Below are 20272 nucleotides of genomic sequence, written 5' to 3'. Positions count from 1 at the left end.
CATCAGCATACTGATGGCAACGCACTCCAAAACTCCGGATGACCGCACCCAGAGGCTTCATGTAGATGTTGAAAAGCATGGGGGACAGAACCGATCCCTGAGGGACTCCACAATGGAGAGTCCAGGGTATCGAGCAATGCTCCCCAAGCACTACCTTCTGGAGACGATCCGCCAAGTAGGAGCGGAGCCACTGCCAAGCAGTACCCCCGACTCCCAACTCCGCGAGTCTCTCCAGAAGGATACCATGGTCGATGGTATCAAAAGCAGCTGAGAGATCAAGGAGAATCAACAGAGTTACACTCCCCCTGTCCCTCTCCCGACAAAGGTCATCATACAGGGCGACCAAGGCTGTTTTTGTGCCAAAACCAGGCCTAAAACCGGATTGAAACGGATCTAGATAATCGGTTTCATCCAAGAGCGCCTGGAGCTGGCTGGCAACCACCCGTTCCAAGACCTTGCCCAGAAATGGAACATTCGCTACCGGTCGATAGTTGTTCAAATTATCTGGGTCCAAGGATGACCTCTTCAAGAGAGGTCTCACTACAGCCTCCTTGAGACAGCGAGGGACAACTCCCTCTCTCAAGGAGGCATTGATCACTTCCTTGGCCCAGCCGGCAGTTCCAGCCCGGCTAGCTTTTACTAGCCAAGAGGGGCAAGTACCGACGTGGTTGCACGCACCAGTCCAAGCATCTTGTCAACTTCCTCAAGCTGCACCAACTGAAACTCATCCAATAATTGAGGACAAGACCGTGATCTAGGTACCTCAATGGATTCAACTGTCCTAACATTAGAGTCGAGATCCTTACGGATGCATGCAATTTTATTTTGGAAGTGCCCCACAAAGTCATTGCTGCGGGCTTCAGATGACTCTGTGATATCCTGAGGGCCAGAGTGTAAAAGCCCTCGTACTATCTTAAAAAGCTCCGCTGGGCGGCATAAAGATGATCTAATAGTGGCAGCAAAATAACACTTTTTTGCTGCCCTTACCGCTTCTACATACAACTTAGTGGAGGCACTTACCAAGGCATAATTGCATCCGTCAGGAGTTTGCCTCCATCTGCACTCAAGCCTCCTCCTCTCTTGTTTCATCACTCTCAGCTCCGGGGTGTACCACGGAGCTGTATGAGCTCTACATCGAAGGGGGCACGCAGGAGCGATCGTGTCAACAGCCCGGGTACCTTACATAGGATCTCTGTTGGTGGAGGCTCCACTGATAGGGATCAAGTTTGCCCCCCTCCACAAGTATGTCCCAAATGCAATGAATGACAGCCATTTGTTTATATGGGGGAAAGCAAAGGGTGTAACTCAGAGCTATGGTGGTGGGCATTAAACCTGCCAGTTGCCCCTGATGACCCATTTCTCATCAGCAGGATTTGCCTGCTTTTATTTTAATTTTATTTTATTTTATTAGTGCTCTGTTTTATGACATTTTGGGGGTGGGTGGGAATCTCTTGCACTTACTGATCCAGGCCTTGGGTATGGTACTTTTCCTTCATACACAGACCAGTGGTATTCGGGTCCTTCTTTATGAGCATACGGTCCATTGAAAGCTGCCCGGATACTAGCCATGTGATAAACACATATAGCATATCCTCGGAATATGTTGCTGCAAAATAAAAATAAAGAAAGACTCTGGTAACCTCATGTTTAAATTACTGTAACCTCTGTTAACCTCATGTTTAAATTACTGTAATGCACTCTACATAGGACTTCCTTTAAAGATGGTCTGGAAGCTGCCACTGGTACAGAATTCTGCCACCAGAGTGCTGTGCAACGTGTACCCACTTGGAATCATATTGCACAAACTCTCCAATTCTGGCTGCTGATACACTATCAGGCCCAATTCAAGATGTTGATGTCAAGCCCTTAACAATGTGGGGCCCAAATACTTGAAGGAGTGCCTCTTTCAATATCTGCCAGCCTAGATGTTAAGATCTGCAGGGGTCTCACCAATGAGTGTTGCCTGTTGTGCGGTGATACACCCTTCTCTGTGGAGCAGCCCCAGTTGAGGAACTCCCTACCCTTGCAGGTGCATCAATCATTCAATCAATCAGTGCTGAGTTTCCATTGCCAGCTTGAGACACACTTATTTATCCAGGCTTTTGAGATACTCTGACACTTTGGTCGGGGTATTAATATTTATTTGGTCTGCTGTTGTGTTGGTATTAAGAATTTTAAAAGGGGGGGTGTTAAAATGTATTATATTTTAGTATTAACAATTAATTGTATTGGTAGCATTTTTTTTATTGATATATTGCGAATTGACCTGTGATCAATTGATAAGGGTGGTCTATAAATAGATGAAATGTTGTATCCAATGTTGTGCTAAGTTAGTTACTGAGTGGTATACTTGTTCCAATGGAGAAATGGTTTGAGCCAGCGGAATGTTGTTGCACAATAGAATGAATAAGTAGGTTGCTGGTAACTTTATTGCAGAATAAATTGTGCAATCTGTTGTGCAAAGGGTTTCGTTAGGACAGCTGTTGTATTGGATTCCTCTGTTGTGCAACATTAAAACACCTCTGTCCACTAGTGGGACAGCTAGTGAACAAAGAATGTTGGATATAGCCCTACAAAAATGAAGAGATTTCCTTCTATGCCCAAGGCTCAGTCCTGGTTACTATGTTGACGGACTCTCCTGAAACGTTATCCAACCAGGTCTCTTGATTTGCTAATAGGGTTAATGGTGTTTTCAGATCTACCACAAAATAGGTTCCTTAAAAAATGTTGGCCTTTCACTGAGGGCAGGAATATCATGATTGCTTACCTTGTAGTGTTGAAAAGTCCAAATATCACTGGGTTTTTGTTATCCCGAGTCCGGAGTAAAAAGACGTCCTCTGCAAAGTGGAAGCATTATGGTGTTTAATTGTTGATAAACCATTTCTGGAAAAAGTTGCTTTAGTGCTGCTTATACTACTCAGTAAGGAAATAGTTTCATATTCCTAACTCTGTAGGTTCAGTAATGACACAGAGGGCCAGTTTGGCCATTATGGTTGATTGTGATAACAACAAACAGCAGCAAGCCTTGGGCTCATACACACTCCCCTCCCCTCTTCTGGCTGCGAGGACATCAGAAGATTCCATTTTTAATTGTTCACAGTTTAGCATTACATCCAGAGCTTGGAAAAGTTACTTTTTTGAACTACAACTCCCATCAGCCCAATCCAGTGGTCATGCTGGCTGGGGCTGATGGGAGTTGTAGTTCAAAAAAGTAACTTTTCCAAGCTCTGATTACATCTGAACCTTAAACTTTGGTTAATTATCAGCCACGAGTTTGGCTGTATACGATAGCCAGCGTGGATTTTTCACATTCCGCAATGTTAAATTGAAAATACCCCCATGCTATTCCGGTGCTTCCCATAATCTCATTTCAAAACAAAACCTTAGAAAGCTTATACTCCTGAACTCAGAAACGCTTCCTTAACAACCCTCTCAATTTTCATGGCGATACACAAAACAGTCAGAGAGAAAAGAGAGTTCAAAGCCTAAAAAGAGAGGAAAAACCACAGAGCCCTTTTGGACTTTTTTCTGTCAGAGTTCTCAGAATTTGTTGAAATTCATTAAAAATCAGCCACGTTCACAGAGTACCTGTAATCCTATTACTGACCTTGCCCCATACTCTGACCTTCACATTCTGCAGTTTAAAAGTTAAAAAAATGCCTGACTGATATTCAATTAATTTAAGAACTTTTGGCTGGAACCCTATGATAACGCAGGGCATGCTCAGTAAGAACCAACTGTCAGTGTTCTAAAAGCCTCACAGCTGCCGGGCTTGGCTAATCAGGGGGCCACACCCACACCAGACTTGATTTCACTTAAGACAGTCATGGCTTCCCTCAAAGAATCCTGGGAAGTGTAGTTTGTGAAGAGTGCTGAGAGGAGACTCCTATTCCACTGAGAGAATGGTTAACAGTCAGCCACTCTGATTGAAGGTCTATGAGGGGAACAGGGCATCTCCTAGCAACTCTCAGCACCCTTCACTAACTACACTTCCCAGGATTCTTTGGGAGAAGCCAGGACTGTCTAAAGTGAAATAAAGGTCTGGTGTGGATGTGGCCAGGGACAGCTTTGGTTTAAATTTGGGTGGGAGGCTACATGTGCCTGCTGTAGAACAAAAAAGTGAGGGATACACTAAAAAGCAATGATACTGTTCACAATGTTTTCCTTTTGGAAAGGAAAGAGTTTTCCCCTCTGCCCAGTGTTTACCCACCCAATCCCCTCCCCCTCCCCTGGGTCAGTGTTGGACTAGGACCTGGAGACCAGGGTTCGAATCCCCACACAGCCATGAAGCTCACTGGGTGGCCCTGGGCCAGTCACTGCCTCTCAGCCTCAGAGGAAGGCAATGGTAAAACCACCTCTGAATACCATTTACCATGAAAACCCTATTCAAATGGTCGCCATAAGTTTGGTCGACTTGAAGGCAGTACATTTCCATTTTCAAACATGATTGCACAGAAATAAATCCCACTGAACTCAAAAAGTATGCAAATGATCAAACTAGAGTTGCCAGGCCCAGCCTCCAAGAGGTCTTCTGTATCTTTAAAAGTTGTGCAGGGGGAAGGGAGAATTTCACCTTGTGGTTTCTCCCATTACAGTGTTGCAAGAAAACCTCTACTTGGCTGAATTTTCTCTTCTCTTAAAGATACAGAATCATTCTCAGGCCCTGAGCCTGGCAACCCTAGATCAAACCAACCGTCCCTTCTCCTTCCTATCCCCTCCCTCTTGCCCCTTCCCTCCCCTATCCTTTGCTCCTCCCTCCCCATCCCCTTCCAATCCCCTCCTTCCCCTTCCTCCCCTTCCCCTCCTCCTCCCCATGGTCAGTTTTACCTATCTTAAGCATGATTGCACGGACGTAAATACCATTAAACTCTATAAGCATGCAAATGATCAAACCTGCCCTCCCCTCCCCCTTCCTTTGCCCCCCTCCAATATGCTCCTTCCCCTCCCCCCTCCTCCTTCCCCATGGTCAGTTTTTCCTATCCTAACCATGATTGCATAAGAGTAAATCCCATTGAACTCAATAAGCATGCAAAGGATCAGACCTGCTTTTCCCCTCCTTCCCCTCTCTTCTCCCTTCCTCCTCCCCCTCTTCCTTCTTCCTCCTCCCCTGGCCACTCCAGCCCTCCCTCTCCTCCGGTCAGTTTTACCTATCCAAAGCATGATTGCACGGGAGTAAATCGCACTGAACGCAATAAACATGCAAATGATCAAACCTGTCCTTCTCCTCCCCTTCCCCTCCTGCCTGCTCCCATCCCAGTCCTCCCCTCTGCCTTTCCTCCCCTCCCTCCTCCTCTTCCTCCTCCTCCCCTCCCCATCCCCTGCGGTAAGTTTCACCTATCCTAAGCATGATTGCAGGGGAGTAAATCCTACTGAACTCAATAAGCATGCAAATGATCAATCCATTCTCAGCAAACTTGCACAGGATCCCATTTCTTACCTCCCAGATTAAAAAGCAGACAAATTCACTAATAGGCAAAAAACCTTGCAGTTTAAGAACATACTTATAGCCCACAGATATTTCTACCAAACTTTAAAAAGCAGGGAAATTGGGCAGCTATAGTGAATGCACCAGGGGAGCAGGACACCTGACCTCCTCTCTGAGATATTGGACTGCCCTACAAATTGGTCAAAATGCAAACACCATTTGGGTTTGTCTTTCACAGTCCAATCCACTTGCTGTGTAGCTTGGAAGGATTTGGTAACATGTGCCTCTGGTGTTTGCATTTTGACCAATTTGTAGGGCAGTACAATATCTCAGAGAGGAGGTCAGGTCTCCTGCTCCCCTGGTGCATTCACTATAGCTGCCCAATTTCCCTGCTTTTTAAAGTTTGATAGAAATATCTGTGGACTATAGGTACATTCTTAAACTGCAAGGTTTTTTGCCCATTAGTGAATCTTAACTGTTTTGTTGTAGCCAACTAGCTTCATAATCCAAGGTTTGAAGTTGGCTTGTTTTAAACAAACTACAGTTATGATTAACCACAGTTCATTGGGTTTGGATGAAACAACAAGCTGTAGTTAAGAAAAAATGGAAGCAAAAGAATCTGATTTCCTTATAGCTGTGCCAGAGGAAGAGAGGTTGGCAGGGATTATCAAGCCCAAAGCTAGTTTCAGCTTTCCCCCTCCCCACCAAATAAACTCTGTTTTATCATGTTGTCCAAACAAGTTCATCGTGACCTACCATAACCTTAGTTTACCTGAGCACTTATTCATAGCTGTGAGATATAGCCACAATCCAGCATGAGGTTACAATGGGCTGTGTCTTCAACCTATTCAGAAGCATGAAACTCACCTAGTTCATCAAAATGTGTGTCAATTCCATTCATTCCTGGCACAGAGCAGATCAATCTGGTTTTGAGGAAAGTGGTCCATTTATTCACCAGCATCCGTTGTCCACCCATATCATTCTGGAGATGATTGAATAAGAAGGGAACATAAACTCAAGGCCAACTTAGACATGTTGTGTTGCAGGAGATCCATGAACAGGGCCTCTTGCATTGTTTTAAAGTGTTAATGATAGCTACTGGAGGGTAAAATTTGGATCATGGCCATGGTTCTGGAAGGAGGAGATGCTTCCAATGTGCAACCACCCTGAATAAAATTGCCTCCCTCCCAAAGCTGTTACTTGCCCCACTAGCCAAAACATATGGTGTTTGATCTATACCCGATGAAGTCAGTAAGGCCTAAGTTAGGCATGACCAATTTAAGTCTTTTTGATTTTAATGGATCTACTCTAAGTCTGGATCAAGCCCATTGTTATCAAATGAGTAACAGGTTTTATCCACGGAGCAAATAGGATGATTTTCATCTCCCCAGTAAACATCCTGATCTGAAAAAGATGAGGGTGTGGCTGCCATTAACACTTTTAAAATTGAAGAACTTGCAAACATGATAATCTAGCATATATGTTACAGTGAGGCATGAAGAATGTGCCTGAAAAATATAACTCATGTAGCTATTACAACAAAGCATAAAATGGTCCTGAACTACAGAGTACCGATAATCAACCATTTCAATACAATATGTATTTTCAAGTCGATGTTAGTTTTTAATTCCTTGAGGAAAAACCTGTTTGGGGGAAATAACCATGATCCTGGGTTCAGAAATAATGTCATGTCAAACCATGGCTTAGCTCTTAGTGGTGGCAGTAGCATTGGAGGAGGAGTTAACTGGACATCATTTTTGCTCTGTGTTCCAGTGTGCTGTGCATTCACCTTTAAACCATAGTTAAGCTTAACTAAGGTTTCAAGTGGAGATAGTGAACCTGTGGCTGTCTGGATGTTGCTGGACTTCAAGTCCCACCACCCCGACTATTGCTGGGGCTGATGGGAGTTGCAGTCCAAACATCATCTGGAGAGCAACAGGATCCCAATCCCTGGTTTTAACTGATGTGCAAATGCTGCCATTGTGTGTTTCTTCATCCTAGCATCTCTATCTGTAACCAGAAACCTGCACAGCACCTAAGAGTGCCCAAACTAATAAAAGCCACTATATCTTCCTGCACTCCATCTTAAGACAAGATGGATGCAACCTTCGTGACTTTAACTCCAATCCAGCCTTCTTCTTCCTTTCCTTGATTTGCTTAACATCCACCCTGATGAAGAGTTCCAGAGTACTGGACAACTTGCTCAGCAATGTATCACTTTTTCATTGGTCCCAATAAAAGTCTTGCCCAATAATGGATTTGGGTTTTTTCCCCCTTACGTCCCACAATGGCTGCCTTTGCTTTCAATATAGCTTACGTTACGATTGCAGAGTCCAGATTGCATCTAAACTGCAGAGCTATCAAAATTCTCATTAAAAGGTGCAGTTTGGTAAGGGTTTTAAATTAAAATTGTTAACAAGTTTTAACAGCCTGGATATTATTAATCCCTTTCCGATGACTCAGTTTTGGCAACTCAACAAGCCAAATATGTCTTTGCTTTATTAATCACTCTTAGCATTAGTTCAGCGAGATTAAGAAATAATGACCCTCACATTTGTTTATTTCAGACTCAACTTACTTCACGCAATTCATTCTGAAGCACATGATGGGTGCTGTAAGATTAAAGTTAAAAAATATTGTATAAGATGACTGCATTCACCTATTGCCATTCTTTTCTACGGATGCAAAGAAACATCTTTCTCTCTCACACTCCCCAGGGCTGAGCTATCAAATGACCAGTTCTGCAACTTTGTATAGAAAGCTGGCTATGAATGAGGCTGATTTGCTAGCTCCTGTGATATCTCCGAGAACCTTCAAGTGTTTTGCAATTTTTTAATTTTTATTTTGAACATTAATAGAGTGCTAAATGAATAGGGGAGCTCCCAGACTGGTTATTTATTGAGCATTCATGATTATATGTTCACACAAAACGTGTGTGGAGGTTATATGACATTGTCTGTTTTGTGAACATTCATCCTGAAGTGCTTGTGCTGAGGTTATATGGCATTGCCAATTAGTGGCTTTTATCCCACACTTTCTATTGCAAGTTTCCATTACTTATCTTACTGAATTTTTATGGTTAAAAAAAGGCAGGATAATTGCACTAGAATAGAGAGGGGGGGACATGTACCCCCCGCAGGTGTTGCTAGACCACAGCTCCCATTATCCTTGATCACTGGCCTTGCTGGCAGGGATTAATGGGAGTTGGACTCCAACATCTCCAGGACCACAAAATGTTGTGCAAATAAACAGCTCATCTGGACATATAAACTTACATATAGCACTTTAAAATGATTTAAAGATAGGCATCTTACTTGCTTTGTGGAAAGGTGGGTTATAAATGGATTACATTTTTTTTAAAAGAAGTAAATGGGAGAAGGGTCAAAATGAACCAGAGTTATATACATCTGTCATAAAATGACGAAGTCAGGAGCAAGCTTGACTCACAGCTAAGAGACCTGCTGTGCGTTCTCATTAAAAAATGTGCATCTGTCTTCATGATAATTTCCATAAACTAGCTCTGAGTAGGGCTAATTAGCTCATAATCTGACTAGCACTGTGAACACGTTGGCTTTCTTGTACCCTTCAGATTAATCACACTGAATTCATGGTACCAGGAGTGCAAAATCTGTGACCACCTAGAAGTTGCTGAACTACAATCCCCATCTTTCCTGATCACTGGCTATTCTGGCTGGCACTGATGGAGTTCAACAACATCTGGAGTGTCACAGATGAACTAATGCAGAGGGATCCACATATGAGAAGGGCAACATTCATAAGACTCGTGGCTTGTAAGCTTACTTATCTAGAAATATCTCCCACTAAGTTTAACCAAACTTTCTTCTGAGGATTGAGCTATGCATCTGCAGTCGTATGGACATTCAGTTAGGAGGAAGTATCATTTAATCTCAGTGGCACTTACATTTGAGTAAACATGTAAACATGAGGCTGGAAAGTAGCAACCCTAAGTACATTTGTTTAACAGCAAGTTCCACTGAAATACATTGGCTTTCGACTGAGAAAACATGATTAAGATTGGGCTAAAAAAAACTCGAAAGCAAGCAAAGCAGATTTAGCTCTGAGATTTTGTAATTTAATTTTCTCCCCAAAAGAGTATCTGAGTGAAATTTAGGAACACACACACACACATGATAAAGAGCTGACCAAAATTTTGCATGCAGCCCATCACTCAAGTAATTGTTTTCTTTCCATACCCGCTTCTCTAGATTCCTTTTATGCTTCTCTTCATGTTTTATTTCATGCCACTCAGTACAGAATGAGCTCTACAGATATAACTCATATCTGAGCTTTGCCAGAACCACAGTTGGTTGGGTGGTCACAGCCATCGCCCACCATGTCAGTAGATGGAGTGGCTCTTTGATATGGAGCCTGGAATAAACAGGATTCAGGCTTGGATTTTTATTTTATTTTTTCCTTTCTGAAACCTAAAGTATATAAACTTCAGAACAAAAAGGAGCGTATTGTAAGCAAAAGGGTTAACATAAAAGGTTTCTTACTGCACACACTCTTCCGACTCTGGAATAGATGGCATGAGCTCCTGTCTCTGCCTCTAATGCTTTCTCAGTAAAGAAAAAGTACACCTTGTTATCTTCCTGGTCTTCATTGTCAGGAATCACAGTAGAGCTAACAAATTTTGGTTCTTGAAAAGAAAAAGGAAAAGAGAATAAATTTTATTTAAGAAACCAATGGTAATCATGCAAATATATGCACACATACACACGTATGAGTCCAATCAGGGAGCACATGTTTCATTCTGGAGATTATGGAATGGGCCAAGGGAGACATGAGCACTGGGGTATAGACAGCATGTGGGTCATAAGGATGGAGAGATCTGCCAATTTTGGTTGTCTTAGTTTCTCTTTTTTCCAGTCTTAAATTCAGTTCTCCACATTTCTGCAGCAATTCAGGATTTTTTTTAAAAAAAATCCTCATGAAAATTCTCCAGCATTTTAATGCAAATTTCTCCTAGTAAACACATTTTTGTAGGCAGTTTTGACTAATGCACACATTTTTGCAAGCAATTTCTCCTCATATAATGCGTTTTTAAAACTTATTTCCCCTCATATATTCATTTTTATGCACATTCCCCCCAACGTATGCAATTTTGTAAACGTTGTTTGGTAAACTGCATTGCAAACTGAAAATGTGTGCCAGTTTTGGAGATGGCTGTGTATTGGTTCTCATTTTGTTTCAGAGATTGCGAATTTGATAGATTTCTCTTGAAATGCGAACTGAACAGAAATCCCTAGTCATCGATTTAGGATCTTTTTGAAACCCTGAAAACCAGCGTATCTTAGTTTCTAGTCTCTTCATGAGTACCATGAGGAACTAGGTGGAGAGAGTCAGGATCTAGAGGGGGAAGCAATTGGGTAAGGAACAGGAAGTCTTCCCATTCAGGGAAGAATTACTCAGGTACTGCAGCTTGCCAACGGCAGATTTGGGTTACCAGTACGCTTAGAACTGAATAACTCCAGCCTCATAGCTGGTATAGCAAAGTGGGGAGGAGAGCCTGGCTGGGAGTCCAGAGTCCGTGAGTTCAAATCCCCACTTGTGTCTCCTGGGTGTCAAGGGCCAGCTAAAGATCACCCCACAGTGAGTGGCTCAGGGGTTATGTGCCCTGCCACCTGTGCAGCCGTGGGCAAGCTGCATAGTCCCAAGGAGCCCAGTTGCTCCCCAGCTGGCAGTTGCGGACAAGGAAGGGGCTGGCTTGTGCAGCTGTGGCAAGCTGAGCAGGCCCTAGCCAGCTGGGGAGGTGGTCGCTAGCCTCAGAGGGAGGCAATGGTAATCCCCCTCTGAATACCGCTTACCATGAAAACCCTATTCATAGGGCAGCCGTAAATCGGGATCGACTTGAAGGCAGTCCATTTCCATTTCCCAAGGCTGGGAGTGGTTTATGTTAATGAGATAGCATGGCTGGAGACTTAAACTGGCCAAACTGTTAGAGGGCAATGCAGCAACACAAAGGAAGCCCAAACTCATGGTGCCTTCAACTGCTGTGATGAATTTGCAAGGGCTGCTGGAGGTTAATAGTTTGAGAACGAGTGCAAATGATGTGTACCAGTTATAATATGGCACATACATCATGCACAGGATACTGGCACATTAGCTCTGATTGTGCAGCTCATGACAGATTGCTATGTGGGCCTTAAGTGGTCAGCAGGTGAGTCCACAATGCGATTCTTTCTGCTTTTTGGAGGGAAAGTGTGTTTGGAGTACATGTGCGTCTTCTCCCTTCCTGTTTACATGCAGCCACAAACAAGGGCATTGTTAGGTACTTAAAAGATTCAGGGCATGGACCCACAGACACAAGTCTGCATAACATTTACATATACAAAAATATATGAATATATATAAATTTAGAATTCAAATGCTGCAGAAGGCAGGCTAACTAATTTCCCATCCAAATCACCCCAGATAAAGTCTTCAGTTATTTTGCACCCCATTTTCGATCACCTCAAATCAGTCCCTCTTCGATTCATTTACCCCCAATTAATTTCCCAATATGTCCTGGTCCAAATCAATTAAATTCCCCTTCAATAACACCCATTCACTAATCCTCAAATCATCTCTAAAAATAATCTTAATTTATTTTCTGAAAATAATACCCGACACTCCCTCCCCAATTCAATTTCTTGCAAATTCATTAATGAACCAGAAACACTTGGTGCACTTCAGAAAAGATGCGAGGCCCCTTCCTCGTGGGTCTACCTTCACAACACACCTTGGTACAGACAATGGGTTACAGATAGGGCAGGTTTCCTATCCAATATGCTGCCCTAATATTTGGAAGGTATCTGGGTCCTCATGAAGACAGCCTTAACTACAAACATACATTTGCAAAAGATATTGCCAGTAAACGTGAATACAACTGGAAAGCAATAACAACCATGATCTCAAGGGGGCAAAAATACAAACTTCAAAACTGTTTCATGAGAGTGAATCTTCTCTGAACATATGGAGAATATCAGCTTTGAAAATATTTGTGTAGCTGCAACTTACATATATTTTTTCATGCAAGCACGAACGCGTGCACTCACTCACACACACACATAAACCTAAGATCCTTTCCCAATTTTACTCCCTGGGGTTCATTTATTTTAATTTATATTAGTCTAAAACTTGGCATGGAGTTGATACAACCATCTGTGGCTGTATACAAAATATTGAGCTGTACTGATTTGGCACTGGGAGTGAAAGCAGGATGCTGTGCTAATACAGGGATGTGGAGATTGAAAGCATTTTGTTACTTTTGTTATTAAATCAGAACCATGTGACTTTGCTATGACAAACCAAATGCTAACATTTACCCTTGGGACGGATCTGGATAATTCTATTCATCCAGGAGTCGTGGGGACAATCCTTTGACTGTCATTATTACTGAATACAGTACCCTAATGTACATAATGCTTGCAACTTAGGCAACAATTAAGCAACCTAACGGAATCTTCCAGAGTGTGCATTCAAAATAGCTAGGGCAAAGAGAGTCAAACAGTGAGCCAGTTCACACACTCAGCTGGCTAGGGACTTAGTATGCATGGTAGGAAAGCTGATGTGTGGAAAGGTCTTCTCCTATGCCTACATGAGAAAAATTAAGTATGGCATTAAGTGTATCCATATACAATCTGTATGACTTTCACGTCCCTTTTTGTGGGGGAACAATCATGTGAATCAAGTCTACAAATATACATTATCTAATTGTGAGGGTCGGGTATACCTGTCCATTTTCTACCTGTGCTGAGTCCTCCTTAGCCAAGTGTGTGTGTAAATCAACTCAATGGAATATTCAGTTTTTGTCTTCTGCTCTCCTATGCTCCTTTCTCTATGGAAGAAGCTACACTAGAAAAGGATTTGATCTATTGGTATTGACCAAATGGATAACATCTATCCTAACCTAAATGACCAAATGCACAACTTCTAACTGGACTCCCCATGCAGCTATCCGGACTCTCAAGCAAAAATACTATTTGCCTGAGAACTAGTTGGATTAGCAATGATTTGGAGAGAGCTTTCCATGGAGGATAAGGCCAGCGCAGTGTGTTGCAGTAGCCTTTTTAACTGCACAGCACATCTACTCTAACCGGGCAAAATATCGTCGTCATCATCATCATTTATGAAGATCTCTTACGGACCCCTTGTACCTTTCAGCAGGCGGTCATCATCTGGTTCAGTTCGGATATGTGCCGTGCGGCCCATAGTGCGGAAGATTGCAGCATCTCTCCCCCAGTAGTCACTGTAGAGGCCAGCAAACAACTCACCACCTGAAGGCGAGATGCATCAATGGTAAGCATATAGGACTGCTGTGCTTACACAACATAACACACTTGATGTCGCAGCCAACTCCTGCCATGCCCAGTTTATGCATGCAGCAGAATCAAAGGGACACAGTTTTTCTTGGACTGCACCACTTCAGGCTGGAGGTGAAAAGCTGCATACTTCCATGCTTCTCTACATCCCTGCCGAAGGTAGGGACCCTCTTTGAATTTAGAAAAATAGCATGTTAGGGATGTTTAGATTTCTCCCTGGCATGCTATTTTTCTGTGTGCAGGGATGTTGTTTTGGTTGTAGCCAGAAGTGTTACAGTTGAAGAAAAACTGTTTTACACTTGATTCCAGTGAAAACATAAACATGGCCTAAAATATTAAGACAATTTACAATAACAGGTCCTAAAACTTGCTCGGCATTCTACAAGGGATGTGAATGGAGACATCACAGGGTTTCAGTGCATCAAGCTACACTTAAATCCGTTAATGTGTTCAGTCTTTTATCATTGGTATATCTCTATTAACACAAAACCTTTTGTAGCTTTCCTCAAATACACGTATTCAGATGAGACAAACAGGTAACGAGAGTACAATGAGTCTGTGCTTTCATTTCCATTATTTCCCTCATCCCCACCATGCTGACTGCATACAGAGATTATTATTTCCCTTCATTAATTAGTTTTTCAATTGTGTTCTACATTACTAGTTCAAGATATCACTCCGGAGTGAACTCGGAGACACTGGTGGCTTGAAGGTGTTTTCTTCCTTGTTATGTTTGTATTTTAAAAAGGGGATTTTTTTTTTAATCTCTCAAGGTGTCTTACATTTATTTGCCACAAGATGGCACCCATATACCACAAAAGGATGGGAAGGCATCATTTCACAAAGGAAAAAAATTAACTCTTTGTCCATCTAAATTAATCTGTGTGGATATTTTATTGCCCTCTTACAAAAATCTACTTACTTTCATCCTTTTTAGCTATGAGCAAAACAAATATATCTCACCAATTTAACTGTCACTGACAGGGTTTTAAATTTATTATCATTATTTTCTCTCTCTCAAGGATTTGCAATTTTTACTTACTGTTTGCATAGAAATAGTGGGTTTTGTTTCAGTGTAACCAATTTTTTTGAAATTAATGATGCTGTAATTTTAAATAACAGTCCTAAATATGCCGCAGAAGTTACAGCAGCTATGGCAAGCCAGAACCTGTGGAGTTTTGCCTTTACTTAATGGAGAATGGATCTTTGATTCGAGGTACTGAAGCTGAATAACGCTTAGCAAGTGAAACTAAAAGTAAGCAAATTACAGCAAGACTTGAAAAAGCAATCCTCAAGTATTTCAGATGGCACGAAATTTTCAGTCTCCAAATATCTGAATGATCACTGCCAACTTCACAGGGCGAGCATTGTTGCTTGTGCAGCCAAAAGAGTATGACCCCCCTCAAAGGAAAGACAATGCCTGTGCATTTGTGCAGAAGAAAGGGGAGGGGCAAGGAGCAGGGAGAGAATGGAGGGCCAACTGTCACTTCTTAGGCAGGGCATCTCTCTTCCCTCCCTCGTTCTTTCCTCTTCCCTCCTGACATTGTTCCTGGATAAGAAGTGAGAGCTTTGCAGACATGCATCAGGATGGCTTACAGATCAAATGATCTATAGCTTCAAAGGCTCCCAGCACATCCCTATTCGGGCAGGAAGAGTTTCTTGCTCTGGGCAGCCTCCCTGGGTGACCAAAGTCCCATTCATACCATGCATTTATTCCACTCTTATTCCACTTTAGAGAGTCCTGGCTTCTCCCAAAGAATCCTGGGAAGTATAGTTAGTAAAGGGTGCTGAGAGTTGCTAGGAGAATCTCTTCCCTCACAGAGCTGCAATCCCCAGAAGAGGGGCTGACTGTTAAACCACTCTGGCCACTGGAGCTCTGTCAGGGGAATAGGAGTCTCCTCTCAGCACCCTTCACAAACTACACTTCCCAGGATTCTTTGGGGGAAGCCATGACTGTTTAAAGTGGAATAATAGTGGAATGAATGTGGCCAAGAGGAGCTTCAAAGGCAAGGACTGGCGGGCTGCCAGCCAATTTGGTCTGCTTCTCAAAAGGTTTTTCCCCCACCCAACAGCAGCATGACGTTGCAAAGCCTCTGACAGCCTTAAAAACAATCCCAGATTAATTTTGTGATGCCTGAAAATAGTAACACCTTTCCCCACTTTTCAGATATGCATAAATGAATGCAATAAATCACATTTAGGTAACTGTCAGCAGTCGCTGAATTTTCAGATATTCACAAATATTTGTCTCCCAGACAAACATGAGCTGTAAACTATGGAACAGCTCATTCTTTGTCTGGAGAGAGTTAGACCAAGAGTACAGGCTTGGATGGCATGCTAAGCCAAACCATGTCTTACTTCAGTGGAATGCAGCAGCAGAACAAATGGTGGAGGAGCAATCAAAGTTGCGATCTCCACGAGCCTGCAAGTTTGCTCTTACATGAGAACCGGGTCATTGTGGACTTCAACTCGTATAAGGGCATTATCTCCACACACGCCCTTTTAAAAGTCTTTATCAGATTAGAGACATCATTGGGAGAATGAAGTTTATGCATGACTTATGAAATGAATTCTTCAGCTAAGTTTTAAAGTCTCAATTCAGGAGATAACTTTAATTTTCCTGAGGAAGTGCATGTTGATCAGGAGCCAAGAGCTCTACAGAAATCAGTACAAGCAGGGTCCTCTCCCACTCTGTTGTGTGATAAGGGAAATGTGAACGTTCATAAAAGGCATTGTCACTTTGCACAGTCGAAAAGAACCTAAAGCCCCAGCCGCATACATGCTCTGGGGCTGCCATATTGATTATGGTTATATGTGACATAGAGCCTGCAGACTCTCTTCAGTATCAAATCCTCTTGCTAGATGCAGATAAAACTTTGCTTTACGTACATCTTGTCAAAAGAAAGGGGCACAATGAAGCTAAAGTTAAGTACTTCAAAATCCCCACCAATTTCAGTGGAAGGTGCTTAAGTATGCCTTTTATTCTTCCATTGGAATCATAAATTTGACTGGATCATTACAAAGAGCTGTCATTTAAGAAAAAGGAGAATATTCGCAATATTTCAGTTACACAAATATTGTGGTTGTATCCAATGTGTTCCATTCATGGAAGGCTTTTCGATACATGAATTAAAGAGATGGGAGGCAATTTTAGCCAATTCCCCTTTGTGCCCCTCCAGTTATAGACGAGTTATGTTGTTTAAAATATTAATTATTTCTTAGTCCCTTTACTATACTCAAAGTAATGTGGAACATGAAACACACATATAAATAAAAATAGGGCTCCCAGTCATAAAAGCAGGCATACCATCTAAAAATAGGTATCATTCAAAAACTGCAAACTAAACCAACACAAGATCCAACACTAGAGAATATGTAGGTGTTCTTTGTTAATAAATACGTGTAGAGGAAAGCACCACAGCTCAGTGGTACAGCATCTGTTTCAGTCCCTGAATCTCCAGGCAGGGCTCGGAATGTCCCCTTGTATGAAACTCTGAAGAGCCACTTCCAGACAGTATAGTAAACAATGAGCTATAAGCCTTTCCCAACCTTTGAGTCCCCAGATGTGGTTGGATTACAATTCCCATTCCCTCCTGCCAGCATGGCCAACGGTCAGGAATGATGGGAATTGTATTCGAGCAACATCTGGGGACCCAAAGATTGGGAAAAGGTGAGTGAAATGGACCACTGCTCTGACTCGGTATAAAGCGGCTTCCTATACGTATAAAGCATGTCATTTATATATGTACATTACTAAATATATATCCCACCCTTCCTTCCAAAAGGAAATTGATCTATATCTGATTTATTTAAAATAAATATAAATAGACAGCTTCTAGTATAGATCTCCAAGTTAGCAAAATGCACATATGGAAAATGCACATATGGGTGTGCATTTTTATTTTTAATATGTAGCTAAGAAAACTGAAGGGGAAAGGACACAGAATAAGAAACCTCAGAATAAAACCCAAGTAAATCATGCCTCAGTGTAAGATAAAAGCTCTCTGCATTTATTTTTTACTCTCTTCCAGATTAACTGTAAGAAATACTGGAAATGTCCTGGAGGATAAGGAAATTTCATCTTGTTCAGGGTACTTATGTTGATTCTACACATGCAAAGCACACCATTTGAATGTTATTATGCCTCTTAAGAAGTGCTGTCATCTGTTCCTCCAACGTACAGCAATGGTTGGCCCACTACTGAAGACTAAATACAAATTAATCGATTTTGCATTGTTATATACTGCCAGAAACAAGAAAGTCTGTGTGTGGGGGGGTGCACCGGAGAGTTTTATGGCCTGTATATATGCACATACATAGAAATAAGAGGCACAGTTTCTCTTGGTTGATACCCCTGGGCTGTATCTGGTTCACAATGCTGTTCTCCCAATCTGTGTTAACCACCCATTTGTGAGCTATTTGTGCTGGCACATTAGTATACTATCTGCTCTGTCAGCAACAGTACATGGCACACCATTGCCTGGCACAGATCTTTCCTCCTCCTGCTATCTATCTATCTATCTATCTATCTATCTATCTATCTATCTATCTATCTATCTATCTATCTATCTATCTATCTATCTATCTATCTATCTATCTATCTATCTATCTATCTATAACTTTATTGCTTAGCCATAGGCCATTGCATTACAAATAGCACGTGCACCATTTCAGAATGGAAGTTACATTACAAATTAAAATTAAAAATTAAAATTCCTTCATTGTAAAACATACCAATTAAAATCTGGAATTCGCAACAAAAGCATTGTGCTTCATATCATAGGGCTTCCCATATAGGCCCAAAGATATGTATGTATGTATGTATGTATGTATGTATGTATGTATGTATGTATGTATGTATCTATCTATCTATCTATCTATCTATCTGTCTGTCTGTCTGTCTGTCTGTCTGTCTATCTATCATTTGATTTATATTCCACCCTTCCTCCCAGCAGGAGCCCAGGGTGGCAAACAAAAGCACTAAAAACACTTTAAAACATCATAAAAACAGACATTAAAATACATTAAAAAACTTTAAAAACATTTTTCTAAAAAGCTTTAAATATGACTTTTTTTTAAAAAAAAGGTTGAAAAACATGTTGTTAAAAAAAAGGGTTTAAAATCGTATTAAAAAGCAATTCCAACACAGAAGCAGACTATGCTTGAGATCCTTTAACTGCAAATGCCAGGGAGTGGACCTGGGTACTTCTGCATAAAATGATGGGGGTGAGTCACATCTCAGTCACAGCAGTGGATAAATCTGGACTAGAAAAGATGCAGAGAATAGGGGCACTACTGTGCACTACATATCAATAGCCACGCGCCTGAAGAAAATTATCCTTTCAGGAACTACTGTGGTCTCTGTCAACCTGCCAATGAGATCTATTACCAAGTAGAGGTTTGCTTTATTGAAAGCAGACAGAAGAATTCATTTGCTTTGGATTCTTAGGTTCAAAAATTCTTTATGGAATTTATCTAACTATTTAACATTTTTATGTAGCATTGTCTGTGGTTGAAGGCCTGTTCTGTTTCCTGACTGTAATTCACAACTTATTCTAAGTTTATTCAGAAATTAAATTGTTCCTTGCTGCCTCTCCTTAGCACCAGGTCACATGACACACACAGAAGTATATTTTAAAGCTGATTTAAGGAGGGGGGGCAAAAGCTGCAGTCTAGTCCAAATTAAGCACTTTACAGTACAATCCTATACCTATCTATTCAGAAGTAAACCTCACTAAAATGAATGGGGCTTACTCCCAGGGAAGCATGCACAGAACTGCAACCCTGAAGTCTTGTCTGTTTCCATGGAAAAGTTAAGCAGTTCCTCCCACCGAAATTTGTAAGAAGTGCTTCATTTTGGTTGGATTGTGCCCCTTATTTTCAATTAATGAACTGGAAAAATCACCAAGGAATGAAGTACCAGGGATTGCCCTTCTGTCATCCATTAATTTCTGTTGGTCATGATTAATATAAAGGATTTTTAAAAAAACATAATCTTTTTAATGTAATGCAATATTTCAAAACATTGTAAACTGATTGAAGTTATATTATAGTCAAGCAGTATATAAATCTTGCTAAATAAATAAATAAAATGCCAAGGTATTATGATGTTTCAAAGTGTTTTTAGTGCTTTGTTTGCCGCCCTGGGCTCCTGCTGGGAGGAAGAGCGGGATACAAATTAAATAAATAAAGGTATTATTGTATCATCATTTCCCAGGAAAAGGGTTTAGATATATATTAAATAAATAAATAAAAATATAAAGTCTTGTACACATTTAACCCTTTCCTGGTAGGAAGAGGATTCTGTTCTTAACTCACCTTTTGGGATCCACTTCACAGGTCCTCCCCAAATTATGGAACTCTTTGCCCACTGAGATTAAGTTGGCACTGCCTCTAATGTGTTCTAGGTACCAGCTTAAAACTTGATTGTTCCATCTTCTCTTGAAGATGGCCCATATTGTATTTCTGTGAATATGCTGTGTTTTGTTATGTTTTCTGTATTGATTTGCTTGTTGTATGTTGT

General features: G+C 41.5%; 1 protein-coding gene across 3 annotated transcripts in view; it reads right to left on the bottom strand.

Moving 5' to 3' along the window:
- The window catches only part of SEMA3E (semaphorin 3E), a 264507-nt gene that overhangs the window by 33955 nt on the left and 210280 nt on the right, over window positions 1-20272 (bottom strand). For all 3 annotated transcript variants that reach the window (XM_061582315.1, XM_061582316.1, XM_061582317.1), the window contains 5 exons: window positions 13585-13704; window positions 9943-10085; window positions 6293-6407; window positions 2768-2837; window positions 1462-1606 (listed from right to left, as the gene is read on the bottom strand). In XM_061582315.1, the coding sequence (XP_061438299.1) occupies window positions 1462-1606; window positions 2768-2837; window positions 6293-6407; window positions 9943-10085; window positions 13585-13704 (593 nt within the window). The remainder of the gene's footprint in view (window positions 1-1461; window positions 1607-2767; window positions 2838-6292; window positions 6408-9942; window positions 10086-13584; window positions 13705-20272) is intronic.

The sequence above is a fragment of the Rhineura floridana genome, chromosome 8 (assembly GCF_030035675.1).
Source record: "Rhineura floridana isolate rRhiFlo1 chromosome 8, rRhiFlo1.hap2, whole genome shotgun sequence".
NCBI lineage: Eukaryota > Metazoa > Chordata > Lepidosauria > Squamata > Rhineuridae > Rhineura > Rhineura floridana.
Note: the sequence above shows the minus strand (reverse complement) of the source record. Positions and strands in the feature narration are given on the sequence as shown.